A 25,694-nucleotide genomic window follows, 5' to 3' on the forward strand; every position below is an offset into this window, starting at 1 on the left:
CCAATATAAATATATATATTTATAACATATATAATATATATATTTAAAATATAGAAAGTATAGTATTATTGTCCATTCTAGTTTCAAAGAGGGATTTTAGGTTTAGAGAAACAAAAAAAAATTTTTAAATACAACTATAAATGATGATTGCTAATTTGATATTTGAATGTAATCATATATCTACCTGGGAAAAATATTTTTAAATCATTGCTTTAAACCCCAAATTGAAAAAAAAAAAGTTGACAGAAGAAATTTAGTTTTTTTTTTTTTTAAAGATCTTTTTTTTTTTTAATTTTTTTAAATTTATTTATGATAGTCACACAGAGAGAGAGAGAGAGAGAGCGAGGCAGAGACACAGGCAGAGGGAGAAGCAGGCTCCATGCTCCGGGAGCCCGACGTGGGATTCGATCCCGGGTCTCCAGGATCGTGCCCTGGGCCAAAGGCAGGCGCTAAACCCCTGCGCCACTCAGGGATCCCAGAAATTTAGTTATTATACTCAAGTGAAACACTAGGAGCAGTTTAACTACAAAAAAAAAGGCTGGGATGATGTTCAGAAAAGATTAATACACTACGGCTAAGATCGTTATCCTCACAAAGGCCTGCCTGCACGGTTGGCATCTTGGAACCTGAATTTCAGGAGTGTTCCCACTGTTCTGATACTAACGGAGGTGGTATACTGTACTTGGACTGTGATTGTCCAAGACAACCATTTCAGGGTACTAGAAATGGACCAAATGCAGAAAAACAATTATAAAATGTTTACTGTTGGGGCACCTGGGTGGCTCAGTTGGTTAGGCATCTGACTCTTGCTTTTGGCTCAGGTCATGACCTCAGAGTTGTGGGATCAAGCACAGAGTCTGCTTTACTCCCTCTCCCTCTGCCCCTCCCCTTGTGCCCTCTCTCAAATAAATAAATAAATCTTAAAGAAAAAAAAAAGAAACAGTTACTGTTGAAAAACTGCTACACCTTCAGGTAAGGACAGAGGAAGTCAGTAGTCCTTTTGCATGAGTCTATTCATATCCCTACCATCACCACTACTTTGGTTTGTAAGAAGGTTTTTTTTGTTTTGTTTTGTTTTGTTTTGTTTTTTTTAAAGATTTTACTTATTGGAGAGAGAGAGAGCATGAGCAGGGGGAGGGGGAGAATGAGAGGGAGAGGTTGAAGCAAACGCCCTGCTGAGCTGCGTGCCCAATGTGGAACTCAATCTCAGGACTGAGAGATCATGACCTAAGCAGAAGGTAGATGCTCAACTGACTGAGTCACCCAGGTGCCCCAGTAAGAATGGTTTTATTAGTGTACGTCTGGGTCATGAAAACAGTAGTGTGATCTCCAGAGAGGGCAGATTCAATGTGGACCAATGGGTAAAAGCTGTGAGTCTGCCAGTTAGAAGTGGTAAACTTGATCAGGAGAGAAAAAGAGAAGCCCACAGCTTTGTAAGACCAAGGTGTAGTATTGCCTGAGGAGATTGGCAGAACAGGGAGATCCTGGAAACCAAAGAGCTGAAAAGGGCTGAATACTCTCCATAAATCTCTAGCTAACTAGAAAACTATATGAATGGCTAGAGAAGATGTAAGCAAGCCTGGTAAAAAGTAAAAGCTGAGGTTCACTTGAAAACTGAAAGCAACTTTGTGTGTGTTTCCCAACTCACATACAGATCAATCTGAGGCCTTTCTCGTTAAGATGCTTGAGCATAACCTCTGCCCAAGTCACTGGGTGCTCACTAAATTATACTGACACAGGTGCAACCACTAGGAGGCCAAGCTTAAAAATATAAGAACAAAAACACTGAGCAGAGACATCAGTGGTTATATAAGGCAAGTTACTAAAGCAAACCCAACAACTACCAAAAAAAAAAAAAAAAAAAAAATCAGAAGGCAGAGTTAATATGATCATTATCTAAAATGTCAAGTTTTCAACCAAAAATTACTAGACATGTAATGAAGTAAAAAAGCATGACTTTTAACTCAGGATTAAAGGGGTATTAAGTAGAAATTGACGGAAATTATAGAGTGAGCAAAGACTTCAAAAGTATATACTATAAATATGTTCAGAGAAGTAAAAAAAAAGATGACAATACTTGATTGGGTATCTTAACAAATAGAACCTACAAAAGAACCAAATGAAAACTCCAGAATTAAAGAGCAAATTTGAGGTAGCAGAAGAATCAGTGAACGTTTCAAATTATATATTGTAGAAGTCTGGATTATGATCTATGAAGAAGATAACAACAGAAATTATTTGATCCAAAAACACAGAGAAAAAAAGACTGGAAGAAAAAGAACAGAGCCTCAGACACCTATGGGAAGATATCAAGTTATCAACCTATTTGTAATAAAAGTCCCAAAAGACAGAAAGCAGAAAAAATATCTGAAGAATTAATGGCCAAATATCTCCCATATTTGATTAAAAAATTAACCTACCAATCCAAGCAGCTCACTGAACATTCAAAGAGCTCAATGAAATACAAATAGCATCATACTTTAAAACTTCATAGTGAAATTTCCAAAATCCAATGTCAGAGAGAAAACATCAAAAGAAAAATGACCTCATATATAGAAGAATAGCAACAGGCTTAACAGGTACATCTCACTAGACACAATCTCATCAGAAATAAGGAAGGTCAAGGGCAATAGAGCAATATATTCAATGTGCCAATAAGAAAAAATAAGCAAGAATTCTGAATCCCACGAAACTATTCTTCACAAACATTGAAGAAATAAAGACATTCTCTGATAAAAATCTAGAGAATCTGTTGCTACAAATTAGGAAAAAATACTAAAAAACACCCTTTGAGATAAAAGGAAATACCAGACATTAACTAAAATCCACAGTGAGGAAAAAAGAACACCAGAAATTTTAAATATGTGGGTACCCATAAAAAACTGTGTACAGAATACATACATACACACTTTTCTTCCCTGTTCTCTTAATTTCATTTAAAAACATAAGATCACTTAAAGCAATAATTATAATACTGTATACCCAGGTTTATCACAGATATAAATGTAATACAGATGATGATGACAGTAAAAAGGAAGTGGGAAGAAATGGGGCTAAACTGAAGCAAAGTTGCTATATTTCACCAGAAGCCAGTAATTAACCTTAACTATGTTGTGCCATGTTAAAAATGCATCATACTGCCTAAAGCAAACACACACACAAACCCCTCAAAAATAACAAAAGAAAACTTAAAATTGTATACTAAAAAATATTTGTGTAACACAAAAGGCAGCAGCAAAGGAGGTACAAAGGAACATAAAAGTTGAGACATATTGTAAACAAATAGCAAAGTTACAGACATCAACACAACCATATCAATAATTACATGAAATGCAAATGGACTAAACACTAATCAAAAAGTGGAGCTTTGTAGACTGGATTAAAAAAAAAACAAACAGGGGCAGACTGGGTGGCTCAGCGGTTTAGTGCTGCCTTCAGTCCAGGGGGTGATCCTGGAGACCCGGGATCAAGTCCCATGTCGGGCTCGCTGCATGGAGCCTGCTTCTCCCTCTGCCTGTGTCTCTGCCTCTCTTTCTCTCTGTGTCTCTCATGAATAAATAAATAAAATATTAAAAAAAAACAAGACTTAACTATATGCTATCTATATATTTCTAAATGCCTGAATCATGTTTAGATTCAGACACAAAGAAGCTGAAAGCGAAAAGATAGAAGAAGATACACCAAGGTAGCACTCACTGTAGGAGTAGCAGAATGGCTATACTAATAATAGACAAAAATTAAATATAAGGAATATTACTAGAAACAAAAAGGGACATTTCATAATGATGAAAGAGTCAATGTATCAGGAAAATATGGCAAATAAAAAAATACATGTATACCTTAATAGAGCACCAAAATACACAAAGCAAAAACTGCCAGAATGTAAAAACAAAATAGATTTAATATTTTTCTCAGTAGTTGATATGAGACAGAAAAATCAGTAAGTATATAGAAGACATGAACAACACTCTCAACCATTTTGATCTAACTAACACATATGAATGTGTGACCCAGCATCACAACAGTCCTCTGGAACATACATGGGACATTCTGTAAGACAGACTATCTGCTGGCCAAACAAGTCTCAATAACTTCAAGAGAACTGAAGTCATACAAAGTGCATGCTCAAACCACAACAAAATTGTTAGAAATCAGTGAGTCTTTTCCAAAAGCACTTGAGTATATAAAATAACCTGAGAGAATACTTGTAAAATGAAAAATGTAGGAATTTGAATATAAAGCAACTAACTCAAGGGAAAACTGGGAGTACAAAATTATTTGTGGCCTGTATGGTACTGTGGCGTGTACAGTATTGTAGTGTGTACAGTATTGTGGCATGTATGGTAATTAGTCCATGTATTCTAGGCCTAAATACACCAAACTTTAGAGGAGGAAATATAAAGCTGGGGGTGGGGGGTGAAGGGAGCTACTGGGGATTTTGAGTATATATTACTTTCATAAATCAAGAAAAAAAGATATTGCCACATTTTAAATAAATTATCTGCAGATGACATTTGTGCCCCTCTTCCACAGATCTCTGCCTGAAGGTCAAGTCAGGTTCCCCAATTATTAAAGCAGTATCTATCGGTTCAAGGGATGATTAACTTCTACTCAAAACTAACTGGTTCAAAAACTTTAAAAATTTTGGTTTAAACTTCTTTGTCTCTAATACAGCTTTTGCCCTAACAATCATTTCTTTCTTAAGATTTATTAATTTATTTTGGGATCCCTGGGTGGCGCAGCGGTTTGGCGCCTGCCTTTGGCCCAGGGCGTGATCCTGGAGACTCGGGATCGAATCCCACGTCGGGCTCACGGTGCATGGAGCCTGCTTCTCCCTCTGCCTGTGTCTCTGCCTCTCTCTCTGTGTGACTATCTTAAATAAATAAAAATTAAGGGATCCCTGGGTGGCGAAGTGGTTTGGCGCCTGCCTTTAAAAAAAAAAAAAAAAAAAAAGATTTATTAATTTATTTTAGAGAGAGAAAGAGAGAGCATGCACAGACAAACAGGAGGGGCAGAGGGAAAGGGAAAGGGAAAGAGAATCTCAAGCGGACTCTGCACTGAACACGGAGCCTAACGTGGGGCTCAATCTCACAACCATGAGATCATGACTGGAACTGAAATCAAAATTCCGACACAACCCTTAACAGTCATGTTGGGGTGCCTGAGTTGCTCAGTCCCACATCAGGCTTCCTGCATGGAGCCTGTTTCTCCCTCTGCCATGTCTCTGTTTCTCTCTCTCTCTCTCTGTCTCTCATGAATAAATAAATAAAATCTTTAAAAAAAATAAGTGTATAATTTTATAAATTACGACAAATATCCATGTAAAAGAAACCTTTGTCAAGTCACAGAATATTCCTATCACTCTGGAAAGTTCCTCCTTCCTCGTCAACACCTTTTTCAGCAGTAATCACTTTTCTGTTATTTTTCTGCCATGAATTAATTTTGCTTGTTCTACAACTTCATAGAAATGAAACCCTAATGCATTCTATAGTTTTCAGCTTCTTTTGCTCAGCAAAAGTTAATCTATATGTCAGTAGCTAGTTTCTCTTAATTGCCAATTCGTATTCTATCATAAGAAAATACCATGTCTATCCATTTTCCCATTATTTCCAAGTTTTGGCTTTAAAATGGTGAACAAAGATGCTATGAACATTCTAGGACATAGTTAGCTTTCTGTGGACAGCTGTTTTCACTTCTCTTAATTAAATACCTTGGAAGACAACAACTTGATCACAGGGCAGGCATAGAATTAATTTTGTAAAACACTACAACACTTTTCTACAAAGTGGCGGATCATTTCACAATACCACCAAAAAAGCCCAGGAACTATGGTAGCTCCACATTTTTAACAACACTTGGTGGCATTGGTTGTTTCAACATTAGCCATTCTGGTGTGAGTACTTCATTATGCTTTTAATTTGCATTCTCTTAATGACTGATGATCTTGAGTACTTTTTTATATGCTTATTGGTCATTCATATATTTTCCTTCATAAGTGTCCATTCAAGTGTTTTGTCTAGTTATTTGAACCAGATTGCCTTTCTATTACTAACTTAGAGTTCTTTATATTTTCTAGATACAGGTCTTTTTTCAAATATATATTTTGGAAATATTTATTCTCAATATGTGGCCTGCCTATTTATTTTCTTAATGGTGCTTTTAAAAAGCAAGTTTTAAAATTAAACCTAAAAATCATATTTTGTTATCTTTTTTGTCAGATCCAAGAAATTTCTGCCTATTTACAAATCCCAAGGATATTTTCCTGTATTTACTTATAGAAGCTTTATAATTTTAGCTTTTATGTTTAGCCCTTTGGTCTTTTTTTTTTTTTTTTAAAGACTTAATTTATTTGAGAGAGAGAGAGAGAGAGACAGACAGAGAGAGAAAACAAGCAGAGGGGAGGGGCAGAGGGAGAAGCAGACTCTCCGCTGAGCAGGGAACCTGATGCGGGGCTCCATCCCAAGAACCTGAGATCATGACCTGCAATGAAGGCAAATGCTCGACTGACTGAACCACTGAGGTCCCTGCCCTTTGGTCCATCCTAGGTAAAGTTTTTTTGCGTGGTGTGAGGAAACGCCAAGGTTCATATGGATATCTATTTACTCCAGCGTTACTGGAATGCCGTTCCTTTCCACTGAAATACTTTGATACTTTTGGGAAGTCAACTGCACATATGTGAGGATCTACTTCTGAGTTAGATTATCCTTCCCACTTTCATAGAAATATTAGAATAAGCATATCAATTTTAATTAGAAAAAAGAAAATGTCCACTGTGATTTGGAGTGTCTGCCTCAGCATATCAATCTTGGCAGAACTGACTTTTAAAAAAAATGTTAAAAAAAAAAAATAAAAAAAAATAAAATAAAATAAATAAAAAAAATAAAAAAAATGTTTATTCTTTTTTTTTTTTTAGATTTTATTTATTTATTCATGAGACACACACACACAGAGGCAGAGACACAGGCAGAGGGAGAAATAGGCTCCATACAGGGAGCCTGATGTGGGACTCGATTCTGGGTCTCCAGAATCAGGCCCTTGGCCAAAGGCAGCGCTAAACTGCTGAGTCACCCAGGCTGCCCTATTAATTCTTTTTTTTGACGTTAAATTCTACCCCCAACATGGGGGCTCAAATCGATGACCAAGAGTCATATGCTCTTCCAACTGAGCCAGCCAAGTACCCCCGAACAGATATATTTTTTTTAAAGATTTATTTAGGAGGGGTCTGGGTTGCTCAGCCCAGGAAGCATCTGCCTTTGGCTCAGGTCATGATCTCAAGGTCTTAGGATCAAGCCCCACATTGGGCTTCCTGCTCAGGAGGGAGTCTGCTTCTCCCTCTTCCTCTGCCCCTTCTCCAGCTTCTGCTTTCTCTCTCAAATAAATAAAATCTTCTTTTTTTTAAGATTTTATTTATTCATTCATTCATTCATTCAGAGAGAGCGAGAGACACAGGCGGAGGGAGAAGCAGGCTCCATGCAGGAAGCCCGACGTGGGACTCGATCCCAGGTCTCCAGGATCACAACCCAGGCTGCAGGCGGCGCCAAACCGCTGCGCCACCGGGGCTGCCCTCAAATAAATAAAATCTTTTTTTTTTTTTTAATTTTTATTTATTTATGATAGTCACAGAGAGAGTGACAGAGGCAGAGACATAGGCAGAGGGAGAAGCAGGCTCCATGCACCGGGAGCCTGACGTGGGACTCGATCCCGGGTCTCCAGGATCGGGCCCTGGGTCAAAGGCAGGCGCCAAACCGCTGCGCCACCCAGGGATCCCAAATAAATAAAATCTTTAAAAATATATATCAACTGACATAATTGACAGTGTTTTTCAGATTCTCTATGTTTGTACTGATTTTTTTCCCTCTTCTCAGTTCCTGGGAGAGAGGTGTTAAAATTTACCATATGATCTTCTGTATATAGCTTCCTTTAGCTGTCTCAGTTTTTGCTTTAAGTATTTTAAAGTTCTGCTATTAGGGACTTACTAATGAATGTAATTAGGATTGTTGCATTTTTCTGCTGAAATGACCGTTTTATCATTATCAAATATTCCTCTCTCTCTCTGGTAATACTCCTTGTTTTGAACTCTACTTTGTCTAATGTCAATATAGCCACCTCAACAGTCTGTGGTATCTGCATGCCACATCTTTTTCACACTTTTTTTTTTCTTTAAAGATTTTATTTATTTATTCATGAGAGATACACAGAAAGAGGCAATGACACAGGCAAAGGCCCCTCGCGGGGAGCCAGATGCAGGACTAGATCCCAGGACTGGGATCATGCCCTGAGCCAAAGGCAGACACTAATCCACTGAGCTTCTCAGGAGTCCCTTCACACTTCTGTTTAATCTGTGATTCGGGACACCTGGGTGGCTCAGCGGTTGAGTGCCTGCCTTTGGCCCAGGGCATGATCCTGGAGTCTGGGGATCAAGTCCCACGTCGGGCTCCCTGCATGGAGCCTGCTTCTCCCTCTGCCTGTGTCTCTGCCTCTCTTTCTCTCTCATGAATTAAAAAAAAAAAAAAAAAATTCTATCTGTGATTATATATTTTAAGTACAATTCTTAAAGATAGCATATTGTTGGGCACTTCTTTTTTTTTTTTTGTTCAGTCTGATAATCTCTACTTTTTCAGTATAGTGCTTAGTTCATTGACATTTAATATAATGAAAATAGGACCAGACTTGAGTCTTCCATCTTGCTATTTATTTTCTATTTACTCCATGTGTTTTTTTGTTTCCCTGTCCTTTCTTTCTCATCATGTTTTAACTGTTAGAATTTCAAAATTAACTTCTCTATTGGCTTTTTTAAGTATGCCTCTTAGCATTTTTTAAAAAGTAGCTCCTGGGGCGCCTGGCTGGCTCAGTTGATTAAGTGTCTGAGTCTTGATTGTGACTCAATCTTTTGTGAGATTGACCTCCATATCCAGGTCTGCACTGGGTGTGGAGCCTACTAAAGATACCTTTACTCCCTCTCGCTTTAAAAAAAAACGTAGGTCCTTCTACTAGTTCTCAAAGGATAACCCCACACCAACAGCATCAACATCACTTGGAATCTTGTTAAAAAATGAAAATTCTCAGGCCCTACGCCTGATCTTCTGCATCAGAAACTCAGAAGGGGGTGGGGTCTGCAATCTGTTTCATCTAGCCCTCTAGGTAATTCTGATGCACCTTGAAGGTTCTGAACCTCAATACTCTACAGATTAGAATACCCAATCTTTACCTATTACACTCTACTCATAGTCAACATTGTGTGGTCTTATAAAAAATTCAAGAAGCTTACAACATGATTGTTCTATTTTACACATATTTGCCATTTTCTGGTGTTTTCTTCTTTCTGTAGATTTGCGGTTCCATCATTTCCCTTCAATCTGAAAAATATCTTTGGCATTACTTCTGGCTTTTTTTTTTTTTTGGCATATTTTTTGATGTAAAGTCAGCTGCTATTCATATCAGTGTTCCTCTTATGTAGTATGTTGTTTTTCTATGACCACTTTCCAGATTTTCTCTGTACTTTTTCTGTATGGTATCTAATTATGGGCTTTGCATACATGTGGGTTATCTGGCTTGGGTTCAGAGTATTTTGGATCTGTACCTTTTTAAAAACAAATGTGGCAAAGGAAAAAAAAAACGAATGTGGGAACATTTTACCCTTTGTCTCCCCCCGCCCCCCCGGGGCCATTGTGCCTCTCCTTTCCTTTTAGGGACTCTAATTAAACATCTGTTACATTGCTTAATAATTGTCCCAGAGGTCTCTGAGGCTCTACTACAGTTTTCTCCGTTTTTTTCACCCTGTTCTCACAGCGGGATTATTTCTATGGATATATTCTCAGATTCAATGACCCTTGCTTTGCTGTTTCCAATCTGTTTTTAAGCCCACTGAGAATTTCTTTTCAGATACTGCACTTTTCACTTCTAAATTTGTTACATCTAAATAATTCCTCTATCTACTGAGATATCCCCACTCATTATGATTTCATTTACATTTAAGTTCTTGAACATGTTTTATAACAAACATTTTGAAGCCACTGCTAATTCCAATATCTGAGCCATCTCAGCAACTAATTCTACTGATGGCTTTTTCTCAACTACAGAACTTGTGTTCATGTTTCTTCATAGGTTCAGTCATTTTGTATTGTATGTTAGACAATATGTTGAACTTTTTCTGGTAGACAAAAAATTACTGGCAAATTTTTTTGGCCCTGCCTGCTTGCTCTTATTGTTAAGTCTGTTTCAGGTATGAACTAAATTGAGAGCATCTTTCCTCCTTAATGAGGTCCATTCTTATCTGACAGTCCATAGATAAATATGTAGCAAACTAGATTTGGGCCATGGGGCATAGTTTGCTGACCCCTGCTCTAGATCAAATAAAAACATTAAAATATTGCTTTTAGAGAGCTTTAGGGGGCCCTTTCAGTATAATTACTAATTTATCTACTCACTTAACTCCTTTGTTATTTCTTGTATTACATAAATTGTACTTTTTCCCAAGTAGTTTAAAAAATAGACATTACAGCAGTTGAGCATCTGCCTTCAGCTGAGGACCACGATTCAGGAGTCCTGGGATCAAGTCCCGCATTGGGCTCCCCATAGGGAGCCTGCTTCTCTCTCTGCCTAGGTCTCTGCTTCCCTGTGTCTCTCGTGAATAAATAAAAAATAAATCTTAAAAAAGAAAAAAAAAACACCAAAAAACCAGACATCACAGATGATAAAATAATAACTTCTATAATATACTCCTATATAGTTTACGCTTTTTAAATTTAAAAGCCATTGGTCTAGTGGTTATCTAGGTTAAAATTATAAAGCAAAATGGTAAAGAGCTTATCTTCACTTACCCGTAACTTTGGTCCCGATAACCAGAGGCAAAGGAATTTCATCTGGGAGATCTTTGAACTGGGAAACATCTGCAACTTTCCTTTGTTGCAAGAGCCTTATTTTCTGTCGTTTCTGTTTTAATGCTGATCTCTCTTCCTCAAAAAATGCAGAAGAACATCTAGAATAAATTATAAAAATCATATAAACTGATAACTATCCTATACAAAAACTTGCAATCAGGGGGTCCGTGGGTGGCACAGTCGGTTGAGATCTGACTCCTGGGTTCAGCTCAGGTCATGATCCCAGAGTCATGAGACTGAGGCCCAGGTTGGGCTCCGAGCTCAGGGAGAGTCTGCAAAAGTTTTTCTCTCCCACTCCCCTTACCCACTCTGCGCTCACTCGCTCTCTCTCTCTCTCTCTAAAGTGAATAAATCTAAAAAAAATAAAAAATAAAATAAAAAAAATAAAGTGGGGATCCCTGGGTGGCGCAGCGGTTTGGCGCCTGCCTTTGGCCCAGGGCACAATCCTGGAGACCCGGGATCGAATCCCACATCAGGCTCCCGGTGCATGGAGCCTGCTTCTCCCTCCGCCTGTGTCTCTGCCTCTCTCTCTCTCTCTGTGACTATCATAAATAAATAAAAAAATAAATAAATAAATAAAGTGAATAAATCTTAAAAAAAAAAAAACCAAAACTTGAAATCAAACCATCCATCTCACTGTTACTTCTTTTCCTCTCTTTCTTTCAAGTAATTGTATTTAAAAATGAGTTCTTAGAAATAATAATTATCTTTAAAGTAAATTATATCTTTTTAAAAACAGGACTTTGCAAGACTTAAAGATTTATAAGCAAGTCTACATCATCCTTTCCTACAAAGCAGGAGGATTTGTCCACCATCCTCTGACAACACTGCATCTGGATCACAGGACTCCCTCTGGGACAATGTTCAATTACAATATTCTATTCAGAAGAACATGATATTTTCCCTGTGACCCCATGAGCACACCAATATACAACTAAAGATGAGGCTTACCACTGTGTAAATGTTTAATCATACTTCCTGCCTTGAAGCATAAATACCGAATTTACTCTTATCTTTAGGGACTGTTTTATTTCTATTTTCAAATACTGGGATGAATCAAAGTAACTTAAATATAGCTTTCGTGTCACAAAATATATATCCATAAAACAATCATCACAGACAAGATAATGAACATTTGAAGACATCAATCACTCCACAAAGTTTCCTTGTGGCATTTTATTATCCCTCCTTCGCATCCCTCCCATTTCTGTACCCCTACTTCTCAAGCAATTGCTGAAGTGCTTTCTGTCATTATAGTTTCTACCTTTTAAAATCTCATACAAAAATAAATAAATAAATAAACAAACAAACAAATAAATAAATAAATAAAAATAAAATCTTATACAAATGAAATCATATAGAATGAACTCTTTTCTCAGGCTTCTTTCACTCAGAATTATTCCAAGATTAATCTGTGTTGTTACATGTACCAATGGTTCATTCTTTTTATTGGAGAACAGTATCCATTTCTATGAATGGCCACCGTTTGTTTATCCATTCACCTACTGGTGGACATATGTATTATTTTTAGTTTGGCGTTATTACAACAAAGTTGATATGAACATTTGTGTATAGGTTTTTTTTTTTTTTTTTTTTAAGATTTGATTTATTTGTTCACGAGAGACAGAGAGAAAGAGAGAGAGAGAGGCAGACACATAGGCAGAGGGAAAAGCAGACTCCATGCAGGGAACCTGATGTGGGACTCGATTCCGGGACTCCAGGATCACGCCTGAGCCGAAGACAGACAGACACTTAGCTGCTGAGCCACCCAGGTGTCCCTGTGTATAGGTTTTTGTATAAATATAGGCTTTCATTTCTCTTAACTAAATACCTAAGAGTGGAATGGCGGGGTCGTATGGTCAGTGTATGTTTAACCCTTTTAAGAAACCAAAGAAGCCAGGGATGTCTGGGTGGCTGTGTTAGAAAGCAAGATAACACTACAAAGGGAAAAGTCATTTCACATGAAAAGTAATTTTCAGAAAATAACATATTGGAGAGATTCACTTGATTTTTCTTTCTGGGGTTTTTCTGTTTTTGTTTTTAGATAGAATGCGTTTTTGTTTTACTGAGGTATAATAGATATATAAGACACTATGTAACCTTCAGGTGTACAATAGAATGATTCAATATTTGTATATATTGTGAAATGATCACCACACTAAGTCTAGTTAACATCTCTCACCATATATAGTTACAATTTTTTTTTCTTGTGATAAGAACTTTTAAGATCTACTGTCATCAACTTTAAAATATGCTTTACAGCCACTTGGGTGGCTCAGTCAGTTAAGCATCTGCCTTTGGCTCAGGTCATGATCTCGGGGTCCTGGGATAGAGCCCCACATCAGACTCCCTGTTCAGTGGGGAGCCTGCTTCTCCCTCTCCCTCTCCCCACCCTTCACTCATGCTCTCTCACAGTCTAATAAATAAATAAAATCTTTTTTTAAAAAAAAGCTTTACAATACTATTAACTATAGTCATCACACTATACATTACATTCCATGACTCATAACTGCAAGATTCTATCTTTTGATCCCCTTCACCCATCTCACCCTACCCCCTTATCTTGTTTTTATATAAAGTAAAATATGTAAGAAGGCTTTTGCAGTGATAGATGGTTTCTAAAAAGATAACAATGTATTAGTATACCCCGAGAGCTTCATTAAATATAGTGGACTCCTAAAAAACAAGGATGTGACCACTCAGGTCCACTTATGCATGGATTTTTTTTTAATATAGTATGGTACTATAAATGTATCTTCCGTTCCTATGATTTTCTTAATACCATTTTCTTTTCTCCAGCTTATTTTATTGTAAGAACACAGTAATATATATGTGTTATTGGCTGTTTATATTATCAGTAAGATTTCCAGTCAATAGTAAACTACTAGTAGTTAGGTTCTGGGGGGGGGGGCGGAGAGTCAAAAGTTATATGAAGATTTGACTGTGAGGGTCGGCATCCCTAACCTCCACATTGTTAAAGGATCAAATATATTTTCTAGTGTATTCTTAAATATTTTTTGGAACATAGTGGGGCATAGAGAATGTAAGAAAATTATGTTCGAATCCTATAATTTGAACAAAAATGGAACTGTATTTAATTTTAAGATGCATAGATATAAAAAGCACCTATATTAAAGCTAGTTATCAGGATATATTTAAAATATAATGATTCTGAAAAGCTATGTTTCAGGACTAGTCTTTGCAAAGATGAAAAGGAATCAATGTGGTAATTATACTACCAACTAACTTACTGGTTTATTTTAAATAAAAATATTTTTACCTCCGTGGTTTTCCCATAAGTCGCCTGATTTTTCCCCATTCTACTCTTGTTAACTTTCTTGTTTTTAAATTAGGAAAAGATTCCTTCAGACATACACAGAAGTCATTATCACCTTCAAAGAGTGGTCTGTAAGACAGAAATGGTAATTTAGTGGTTAATCACAATTATTTCAGAGGCATAAATTCAAAATATGCTTTCCAATTTTCAACATTATACTAATCCCCAAATGCATCTTTCACTTCTATCCACGACATATACAAAATTGGCACAACTTCAAACTGTTAAAACTAAAATTGGCATTTGTGAAACAATTAATGTGTACAATTTACTCAAGAAATGTCTGTGCTGGAGATTCCAGGAGACTCTGATTTTTGCTAAATCTCACATATGAGTATATCCTAGTATATCTTGGCACTGTCATTACATCCAGTGAGGATGAACAATGTTAGCTACAAAGTATCTTTGTCCCAAAGGTAATACCAACAGCAAGGAGTCCTCTTTGAGAGTAAGTAAATTTTAGAAAATTAGAGGACTCTAGAGGGTTATATCAGTTCTTGGGAATTCCAGAACTCAGATCACACCAAGATACCCTGAAAGCCTCATAAACTATGGAAAAATCAGTGGACGAAAATAAAACAATTTCAGGGGTGCATGGCTGGGTCAGTTCGTAGAGCATGTGACTCTTGATTTTTGGGATTGTAAATCTGAGCCTCACGTTGGATACAGAGATTAGACTTTAATAAGGTCTTTTAAAAAGAAATTAGGGGGATCCCTGGGTGGCTCAGCAGTTTAGTGCCTGCCTTCGGCCCAGGGCGTAATCCCAGAGTCCCAGGATCGAATCCCACATCGGGCTCCTTGCATGGAGCCTGTTTCTCCCTCTGCCTATGTCTCTGCCTCTCTCACTCTCCGTGTCTCTCATGAATAAATAAATAAAATCTTAAAAAAAATAATAATAAAATAAAATAAAAAGAAATTAGGGGGCAGCCCGGGTGGCTCAGCAGTTTAGTGCTGCCTTTAGCCCAGGGTGTGGTCCTGGAGACCCAGGATCGAGTCCCACGTCAGGTTTCCTGCATGAAGCCTGCTTCTCCCTCTGTGTCTCTGCCTCTCTCTCTCTCTCATGAATAAATAAATAAAATATTAAAAAAAAAAAAAAAAGAAATTAGGGGTGCCTGGGTGGCTCAGTTGGTTAAGCATCTGCCTTTAGCTCAGGTCATGGTCTCCCGATTGGGATCAAACCCCACCCACATCAGGCTCCCTGCTCAGCAGAGAGCCTGCTTCTCTCTCCCTCTTCCTCTGCTGCTCCCCCTGTTGTGCTTTCTCTCTGTCAAATAAAGAAATAAAACCTTAAAAAATAATAATAATAATAAAATAAATTTACAATTTTGGGGCATCTGGGTGGCTTGGTGAAGCATCTGCCTTTGCTCAGGTCACGATCCCAGGGGTCCTGGGATTGAACCCCACATCGGCCTCCCTGCTCAGTGAGGACTCTGCTTCTCTCTCTCCTTCTGCCTGCTGCTCCCCCTGCTTGTTTTTTTTTCTGTGTCAAATAAAATTAATAAAGCTTTAAAAAAAATTAAAAATTTTAGGGCAGCCCAGGTTGCTCAGCGGTTTAGTGCTGCCTTCAGCCCTGGGTGTGATCCTGGAGACCTGGGATCAAGTCCCACATTGGGCTCCCTGGGTGGAGCCTGCTTCTCCCTCTGCCTGTGTCTCTGCCTCTCTCTCTCTCTCTGTGTGTGTGTCTCTCATGAATAAATAAATAAAATCTTAAAAAAAAAATACAAACATTCATGAGATTCCCTATAGTATAGGTAACTGGTTTAAAAACCAGGAAAGGGAAGTAAAGACAAGGAACCAGCAAAGCAAGCATCAGTGACTAGCATGGATTCAATTAAGATGCATAAGAAATTTAAATTTTTCTCAGTAAATACTGCTGTTGAATAATTGGATTTCACCCAAATCTCTTACTATGTTCTGTTTAAATATTTACGTATAATTAAAGTATATAAATGTTATGTCTGAAATAGAAAGACTATCCTAGAGGCGTCTGGGAGGCTCAGCTCAGTAGGTTAAGTGTCTCCCTTCAGCTCAGGTCATGATCTCAGGCTCCTGGAATCAAGCCCTGCATCAGGCTCTCTGCTTAGAGCGGAGTCTGCTTCCCCCTTTCCCTTTGCCTCTCTCCCTGCTCATACTTCCTATCTCTAAAATAAATAAAAGTCTTAAAAAAAAAGGAAAAAACATACCTTGTTCATTACAAATAAAGGAGTTTTGTTCTAGGGTATCTCCATTCCACAGTCTTTGTAAATTATAATATAGGTTATACTTTCATAAAAATGTATAACAAAAAAAAAGTATAACTTCTCCAAAGAGGGGAAGGGGAAAAGAAAGCTATGAGGAATGGAAATGGATCAAAGAAGAATGAAGAATAAAAAAAAAAAAAAAAGAAAAAGAAATTGGGCAGCCCCGGTGGCGCAGCAGTTTAGCGCCGCCTGCAGCCCAGGGCGTGATCCTGGAGATGCTGGATTGAGTCCCACATCAGGCTCTCTGCATGGAGCCTGCTTCTCCCTCTGCCTGTGTCTCTGCCTCTCTCTCTCTCTCTCTCTCTGCATCTCTATGAATAAATAAAATCTTAAAAAAAAAAAATCTTGCTGCTAAAAAAAAAAAAGGAAAAATTAAGGGAAAAGAAGAATCAAAACAGGCCTACAGAAAAGAATATAGCTTGTAACGTTTGAAAAGCTTAAATTTCTGGTTCAAGTGATACCCATGATGTAAGCCATGATACATACTTATCTATATTTGAGTAGAACCATTCGTATATGCACCATTTATGTGCTTTGGGAAGCTTCAGTAGGTTACGTAATCGAAAACCAATCTTCTGTGAGGCTTTCTTATCTGGTGTAGACATTGTTGCTGTAAATTTCTATACAATAAAAAAACAGAGATTAATTACAGGTCCAGCAAGTAAAAATGAACATCTGTAACATCGAATACATTTGTAAAAAGGTACATTATGGTTATTAAGTACTCAAAAAAGATTCAACAACATATATTTTTTTTCATATTACTTAACAAAATAAACATTCTGTTTATTTTTTACAAAGTTAAAGCCTCCAGTTTCTTAACATATTCTGACAAGGAAAGTGGTATCATTTGCCCCCACCATGTCTGTACTATGCTACAATTTCAATTTAGGTATGTAGGGAGAAGAGAATTGTGAAAGAGAGACAGAGAAAAGGCAAGCAAACAGCAGCACTAGGCCCAGAAAGTTTCACCAGTGAATTCTGTATCAAATCACAGCACCAATGCTATTAAAATGTTTCAACTCATTTACATAAAAGTGGATGGAACTAGAGGGTATTATGCTGAGTAAAATAGGTCAATCAGAAAAAGACAATTATATGGTATCACTCATATGTGGAATATAAGGAACAGGGCAGAGGACCTTAGGGGAAGAGAGGGAAAACTGAATAAGAAGTAATCATAGAGGGAGACAAACTATGAGAGACTCTTAACTCTAGGAAACAAACTGAGGGTCGCTGAAGGGTAGGTGAGTGGGGGGACGGGGTAACTGGGTGATGGGCATTAAGGAGGGCACATGATATGATGAGCACTGGGTGTTACATGCAACTGATAAATTATTGAACACTACATCTGAAACTAATGATGTACTTACTATAAATTGGTTAATTGAATTTAAATTTAAAAAAAAGAAATGAAAATAAAATGTTTCAGTTCAATCAAGAAAAAAAGAGCTTCCCAACTCTTTTATTTATTTATTTTAATTTATAATATTTTATTTACTTATTCATGAGAGAGAGAGGCAGAAACACAGATAGAGGGAGAAGCAGGCTCCTCACAGAGAGCCTGATACCAACTATTTTTATAAAGGCAGCATAAATAGGTAAAATTTACCAAAGTACAATAAAAGGAAATCTCAAAAAATATCATGTACTTTATTATTATTTTTTAGGATTTTATTTATTTATTTGAAAGACAAACAGAGAGGGATGTTTGGGTGGCTCAGTGGTTGAGCCTGAGCTCATCTGCCTTTGGCCCAGGGCGTGATCCTGGAGTCCCAGGATCAAGTCCCACATCACCTGCATGGAGCCTGCTTCTCTCTCTGCCTATATCTCTGCCTGTCTCTTTCTGTGCCTCTCATGAATAAATAAATAAAGTCTTAAAAAAAAATGAAAGGAAGGAAGGAAGGAAGGAAGGAAGGAAGGAAGGAAGGAGTGAGTGAGCCCATGAATGGGGAAGGAGCAGAAGAGAACCAGACTCCCCGCTGAGCATGGAAACCAATGTGGGGCTCATATCCAGGACCCCAAGATCATGATCTGAGCTAGAGTCAGACACTTAACTGACTGAGCCATCCAGGTGCCCCTGCATGAATTTTTAAAATTCTTGGAAAGCTATTCCATTCTCATAGATTGGAAGAATACCGTAAAAATATCCATATTATCTAAAACAATTTAAAATTCAATGCAATCCCTATGAAAATTCCAATGGCATTTTTCACAGAGGTAAAACAATTGCAAAATTTGTATGGCATCAAAGAAGATCCTGAATAGCCAAAGCAATCTTGAGAAAGAAGAATAAAAGTAGTGGCATCAAATTCCCTAACTCCAAAAAAAAAAAAAAAAAAAAAAAAAAAACACAAAAAAACCCCCCTAATTCCAAACTATATTATAAGCTATAGTAATCAAAACAGTATCATAATGGCATAAAAACAAGTATACAGGGGATCCCTGGGTGGCTCAACAGTTTGGCACCTGCCTTTGGCCCAGGGCAGGATCCTGGAGTCCCGGATCGAGTCCCGCATCGGGCTCCCGGCATGGAGCCTGCTTCTCCCTCTGCCTGTGTCTCTGCCTCTCTCTCTTTCTCTCTCTCTCTCTCTCTCTCTATCATAAATACATACATACATACATAAATAAATAAATCTTAAAAAACAAAAACAAGTATACAGGTTAATAAAACACAACAGAGAGCCCAGAAATAAATTCACGCATATATGGCTAATTAATTTACAACAAAGAGGCAAGAATATACAATGGAGGGCAGCCCCAGTGGTGCAGCGGTTTAGCGCCGCCAAAAAAAAAAGAATATACAATGGAGAAAGGACAGTCTCTTTGATAAATGGTGCTGGGAACACTGGACAGCCATATGCAAAAGAATCAAACTGGACCACTGTCTTACACCATACACAAACACTAGCTCAAAATAGATTAAAAACTTGGGGCACCTACGTGGCTCAGTGGGCTAAGCATCCAACTCTTGATTTTTGGCTCAGGTTATGATCTCAAGGTCATGAGATCGAGTGTCACATCAGGCTCCACACTGGGTGCAGAGCCTGCTTAATATTCTCTTTCCCTCTGCCCCTCCCCCTCTCTAATAAAATAATAATTAAAAAAATAGATTAAAGGCTTGAATGTAAGACCTGAAACCATAAAAGTTCTAGGAAAAAATGTAAGTGGTGAGTTAGACACTGGTCTTGGTGATGATTTTTTTTAATTTGACACCAGAGGCAAAGGCATCAAAAATAAAAATTAACAAGTGGAGCTCCATCAAACTAAAAATCTTCTGCATAGCAAAGGAAACCATCAACAAGAGGAAAAAGAGATCTACAGAACGGGTGAAAATATTTGCAAGTTGTATATTTCATAAAGAGTTAATATTCAAACTGTATAAAAACTCATGCAACTCAATAGCAAAAAAAAAACAATCCTGGGTGGCTCAGTGGTTGAGCACCCGCCTTTGACCCAGGGTGTTATCCTGGAATCCCAGGATCAAGTCCCACATCTGGCTCCCTGCATGGAGCCTGCTTCTCTCTCTGCCTATGTCTCTGCCTCTCTCTCTCTCTCTCTCTCTCTCTGTCTCATGAATAAATAAATAAAATCTTTAAAAACAAAAACCAAATCCAATTAAAAAATGGGCAGAGGGTCTGAAGAGACACCTTCCCAAAGACATCCAGATGGCCAACAGGTGCATGAAAAGATACTCAACATCACTTATCATCAGGGAAATGCAAATTCACAGTGGGATATCACCTCATACCTATCAGAACAACTAGAGTCAAAAAGATAAGAAATAATAAGTGTTGGTGAAAATGTGGAAAAAGGGGAACTCTCCTGCACTGTTGGTGGGCATGCAAACTAGAGCAGCCACTGTGAACAACAGTAAGGAGGTTCCTCAAAAAAATTAAAACTAAAACTTATGATTCAATAATTCCAATGCTGGGTTATTTATCCGAAGCAAACAAAAACCTTAACTTGAAAAAAATATCTGCACCCCAATGCTCTGTGCAGTATTATTTATAATAGCCAAGACATGGAAGCAACCTAAGTGTTCATCACTGGATAAAGAAATAAAGAAAATGTGGCACACACACACACACACACACACACACACACACACACATGCTGGAATATTATTTAGCTATAAAAACAGAATGAAACCTTGCCATTTGCAGTAACATGGATGGGCCTTGAGGGCATTATGCTAAGTGAACTAAGAGAGAGACAAACACCAGGTGATCTCACTTATATGTGAAATCTAAAAAAATTCCCCTGAAAAACAAAACAAACAAAAACCCAAAAACAACAACAACAACAACACACATACACAAACTTAATTCATAAATACAAAGAGCAGACTGGTGGTTGCTAGGTAACGGGATGAAAGGGGTGAAAAGGCACAAACTCAGTTTTAAAATCAGTAGGTTAAAAAATAATAATAAAATAAAATAAAATCAGTAGGTTAGGGAGATGTAATGTACAGCATGGTGACTATAGTATATATTACATAGTTAAAAGTCACTAACAGAATAGATTTTAAAAGTTCTTATCACAAGAAAAAAAATTGTAACTGTGCTGACAGATGTTAACGTAGTGATCATTTCACCACATACACAAATATCAAATCTGTTGTGTACCTGAAACATACAATGTTATGTCAATGTTGTCTCAATTTCTTTATTTTTTAAAAAGATTATTAATGTATTTATTTGAGAGAGAGAGAGAGAGAGAGAGAAAGTGCACGAGGCGGGGGGGGGGGGGGGGGCAGAGGAAGAAGCAGACTTCAGGCTGAAGAGGGAGCCTGATGCGGGACTTAGTCCCAGGACTCTGAGATCATGACCTAAGCCAAATGCAGACACCTCACGCCCACCACCCAAGCACCCCCAAAAGTTCTTCAAAAAGGTCAACAACAAAAAAAAAAGGTCAACAAAACTGACAAGGCTTTTAGCTCTACTGACCAAGAAAACAAAAACAGATGGATACTTTCTTAACCTGTAAAACTTATTTCTCCTCATTCCAATCCAAAAGTCATGATCACATTCAATGTTAAGATACGAAAGACAGAGGCACCTGGGTGGCTTAGTCAGTGAAGCTTCTGCCTTTGTCTCAGGTTATGATCCAAAACACTGTCATTAGAGGAAGATGATGTTGACAATCACTACTATTTTTTAACTAATAATTGTAAAGGAGAAGATAAAAGCCATTATTTGCAAGTGATAAGACTGTCCTAGAAAACTCAAGAAAACAACTATAATCATTTAAAATAGTAAGAGAATTTAATAAAGTGGGCAAATACAAGGCTGACATATAAAAATCAGTATCGGGATCCCTGGGTGGCGCAGCGGTTTGGCGCCTGCCTTTGGCCCAGGGCGCGATCCTGGAGACCCGGGATCGAGTCCCATATCGGGCTCCCGGTGCATGGAGCCTGCTTCTCCCTCCGCCTGTGTCTCTGCCTCTCTCTCTCTGTGACTATCATAAATAAATAAAAATTTTTAAAAAAAAATAAATAAATAAATAAAAATCAGTATCTTAGGGAGATCCCTGGGTGGCTCAGTGGTTTGGCGCCTGACTTTGGCCCAGGGTGTGATCCTGGAGACCCGGGATCGAGTCCCGCATCGGGCTCCCGGCATGAAGCCTGCTTCTCCCTCTGCCTGTGTCTCTGCCTCTCTCTATGTCTATCATAAATGAATAAATAAATAAATCTTAAAAAAAAATCAGTATCTTAAAAAAAATCATTACTTTTCTCTATATAAGGGAGAATTAGTTAGATAATAAAACAGATGAAGGGATGCCTGGGTGGCTCAGTGGTTGGGCGTCTGCCGTCAGCTCAGGGAGTGACCCTGGGGTCCCAGGATCAGGTCCCGCATCGGGCTCCCTACATGGAGCCTGTTTCTCCCTCTGCCTGTGTCTCTGCCTCTCTCTTTCTGTGTCTCTCATGATAAATAAAAACTTTCAAAAAAAAAAAAAAGCAGAAGATATATCCTGTTTATTAAAGCAAAAATGACAAGCACAAAAGTATTAAACACCCAGGAATACACTAAACAAATGTGCAAGATCAACATGGAAAAATATTTTAGTCTACAGAGGGACACTGAGGCTTGAATAAGTGGAACTAGGGGATGCTTGGGTGGGCTTTGTATTTGTAGATCAGCAATAGGGGTTTAGATTTTTATTCTAAATATGAGGGAAAATCCTTAGACAGTTTTTTTATTTTATTTTATTTATTTATTCATGAGAGACAGAGAGAGAGGCAGAGGGAGAGGCAGGCTCCATGCAAGGAGCCTGATGTGGGACTCAATCCCGGGACTCCAAAATCATGCCCTGAGCCAAAGGCAGACGTTCAACCACTGACCCACACAGGCATCCATCCTTGTATAGTTTTGTTTTTTTTTTAAAGATTGTATTTATTTATTCATGAGAGACACAGAGAAGAGGCAGAGACACAGGCAGAGGGAGAAGCAGGTTCCACGCAGGGAGCCCGATGTGGGACTCGATCCCGGGTCTCCAGGATCATGCCCTGGGCTGAAGGCGGCGCTAAACCGCTGAGCCATCCGGGCTGCCCTCCTTGGACAATTTTAAGCAAGGTAGTGGTGTGATTTGATTTTAAAACACCACTCTGGGGCGCCTGGGTGGCTCAGTGGTTGAGTGTCTGCCTTTGGCTGAGGTCATGATCCCAAGGTCCTGGGATCGAGTCCCACAACAGGCTCCCTCTGGTGAACCTGCCTCTCCCTGTGCCTGTGTCTCTGCCTCTCTCTGTGTGTCTCTCCATGAATAAATAAAAATCTTTATAAATAATTAATTAATTAATTAATTAATTAATAAAAACACCACTCTGCTAGAAGAAAACATATAAAAATCTTTGTGACCTTGAGTTAGGCATAGATTTCTTAGCTAAAGCACACAAAAGCTTGATCCATAAAAGAAAATATGGACTTCATTAAAATTAAGAATTTCTACTCTCAGGTTGCCTGGGTGGCTCAGTGGTTGAGTGTCTGCCTTTGGCTCAGGTCATGATTCCAGGGTCCTTGGACTGAGCCCCACATGGGGCTCCCTGCTTCTCGCTCTGCCTCTGTCTCTGCCTCTCTGTGTCTCTCATGAATAAATAAATAAAATCTTAAAAAAAAAATAAGTGAAATTAAAACCAGTTCTTGGACAGAGAATTTCAATGCTACAAATATGTCACATAGCATAAATTAATTCATAATATCAGTGCAATACCAAGAAAAATCCCAACAGGATTTTTTTCCTAGTCAAGTTGATTCGAAAGTCTTCCTACGGAGAAAGTATCCTAAAAAAGGATATGTAATAATGACTCACCAGATATTAACACTACATAAAGCCACATTAAGACAATCTGACACTAGCACATACAGAGACATACTAGATACAGATAAATACAAAGACCAGAAATAATCCCAAATATATAAAGGAATTTAGCTGTGATGCAGATGGATTACTTCCTCAGTGTTATTAGCACAACTAAGTAGTCCTCTGGGAAAAAATCAAGGTTGTAGATTTACTTCATCTTTTACTCCAAAATAAATCCAGATGGACTAAAAATTTAAGCATTAATAAAAAATGATATAAATGAGTGAATTTAAAAGGTATAATTTTATTTTTTTAAAGATTTTATTTATTTATTCATGACAGACACACACACACACACACACACACACACACACACACAGAGGCAGAGAAACAGGCAGAGGGAGAAGCAGGCTCCATGCAGGGAGCCCGACACGGGACTCGATCCCGGGCCCCCAGGATCAGGCCCTGGGCTGAAGGTGGCACTGAACCACTGAACCACCCAGGCTGCCCAAAAGATATAATTTTAGACCAGAGAAGATCTTTCTAAGTATAAACCCAGAAAGTCACGAAGGAAAACACAGTTATATTTGACCTTTACATTTTTTTTTCAATCCTGCATGTCTGTAAAAAAATTTAAAAAGTCAAAAGACAAACTACAAACTGAAAAAGAAAATTACAACCAATATAAACAGCCAAAGGGCTAATATTAATATATACAAAATTCTTGCAAACGAATTAGAAAATAGGGACAAAAGACAAACAGTTTATGGGAAAGAATTTTTTTTTTAAAGACTTCTATTTATTTACTCATAAGAGACACAGAGAGAGAGGCAGGCTCCATGCAGGGAGCCCAATGTGGGACTCAATCCCGGGCCCCCAGGATCAGGCCCTGGGCTGAAGGCAGGCACTTAACCACTGAGCCACCCAGGCATCCCAAGAAATTGTTTTAAACATATGTGAAGGGCAGCCCCGGTGGCTCAGCGGTTTAGCGCTGCCTTCAGCCTGGGGTGTGATCCTGGAGACCCAGGATCGAGTTCCACATCCGGCTCCCTGCATGGAGCCTGCTTCTCCCTCTGCCTGTGTCTGCTTCTCTCTCTCTCTCTCTCTCTCTGTGTGTCTGTCATGAGTAAATAAAAAATAAAAAATAAAAAAATCTCAAAAAAAAAATAAACATGTGAAAAGTACCTCAACATCACTCATAGATGAAATGCCACCTAGAATCAGGGAGATGCTATTATCAGATCGGCAACAACTCAGATGTTTGTTTATATACTGAGCTGGCAAGCATTTGGGGAAACAGGTACTATGATATATTGTTGGTAGAAAGTATAAACCAGTACAATGTCCTTGGAGAATAATTTAGTACTACTTCAGACTGTTTAAATGTGCATATCCTATGATCCAGCAATTCCACATTTCAGGCATCTATCCTTGAAAAAACACTTGCAAATTTATACAAACATGCTTGGTTGGGGTATTCGCTATAACACTGTCTGTAATAGTAAAACCTTAGAAACCATTTAAATGCCCATAAATAGAAGAATGTATAAACTACGGTATCATAAGACTGCATAATATATAACAGGAAAAAGAAACAAAAGATTGAAGTCTGCCTATCTGTTATCAAACTAAATCAATCAGCACAGCCAAATCTCAAAACCAGATTTTTAAATGAAAAACTGAATTACAGAATGATGCATGGTATATGATCATGAAAATATTATAATTTTAAAACTACAAACATTAAAAACTACCATGAAAAAAAAACTACCATGTATTTTCTATGAACACACATATAAACTTTTAAGAAAGGTCTATAAAGATCTAAAAGGCTGGGCACCCAGGTGACTCAGCATTTTAGCGCCACCTTCGGCCCAGGGCGTGATCCTGGAGTCCCGGGATTGAGTCCCGTGTCAGGCTCCTTGCATGGGGCCTGCT

The 25,694-nt window shown here is 38.1% G+C and overlaps 1 protein-coding gene across 4 annotated transcripts in view; it reads right to left on the reverse strand.

The window, feature by feature from the left end:
• LIN9 (lin-9 DREAM MuvB core complex component) overlaps positions 1–25,694 on the reverse strand; it is an 80,182-nt gene that overhangs the window by 39,033 nt on the left and 15,455 nt on the right. For all 4 annotated transcript variants that reach the window (XM_041761604.1, XM_041761512.1, XM_041761693.1 and 1 more), the window contains 3 exons: positions 16,944–17,077; positions 14,161–14,286; positions 10,821–10,978 (listed from right to left, as the gene is read on the reverse strand). In XM_041761604.1, the coding sequence (XP_041617538.1) occupies positions 10,821–10,978; positions 14,161–14,286; positions 16,944–17,077 (418 nt within the window). The remainder of the gene's footprint in view (positions 1–10,820; positions 10,979–14,160; positions 14,287–16,943; positions 17,078–25,694) is intronic.

Source organism: Vulpes lagopus, chromosome 1, assembly GCF_018345385.1.
Source record: "Vulpes lagopus strain Blue_001 chromosome 1, ASM1834538v1, whole genome shotgun sequence".
Taxonomy (NCBI): domain Eukaryota; kingdom Metazoa; phylum Chordata; class Mammalia; order Carnivora; family Canidae; genus Vulpes; species Vulpes lagopus.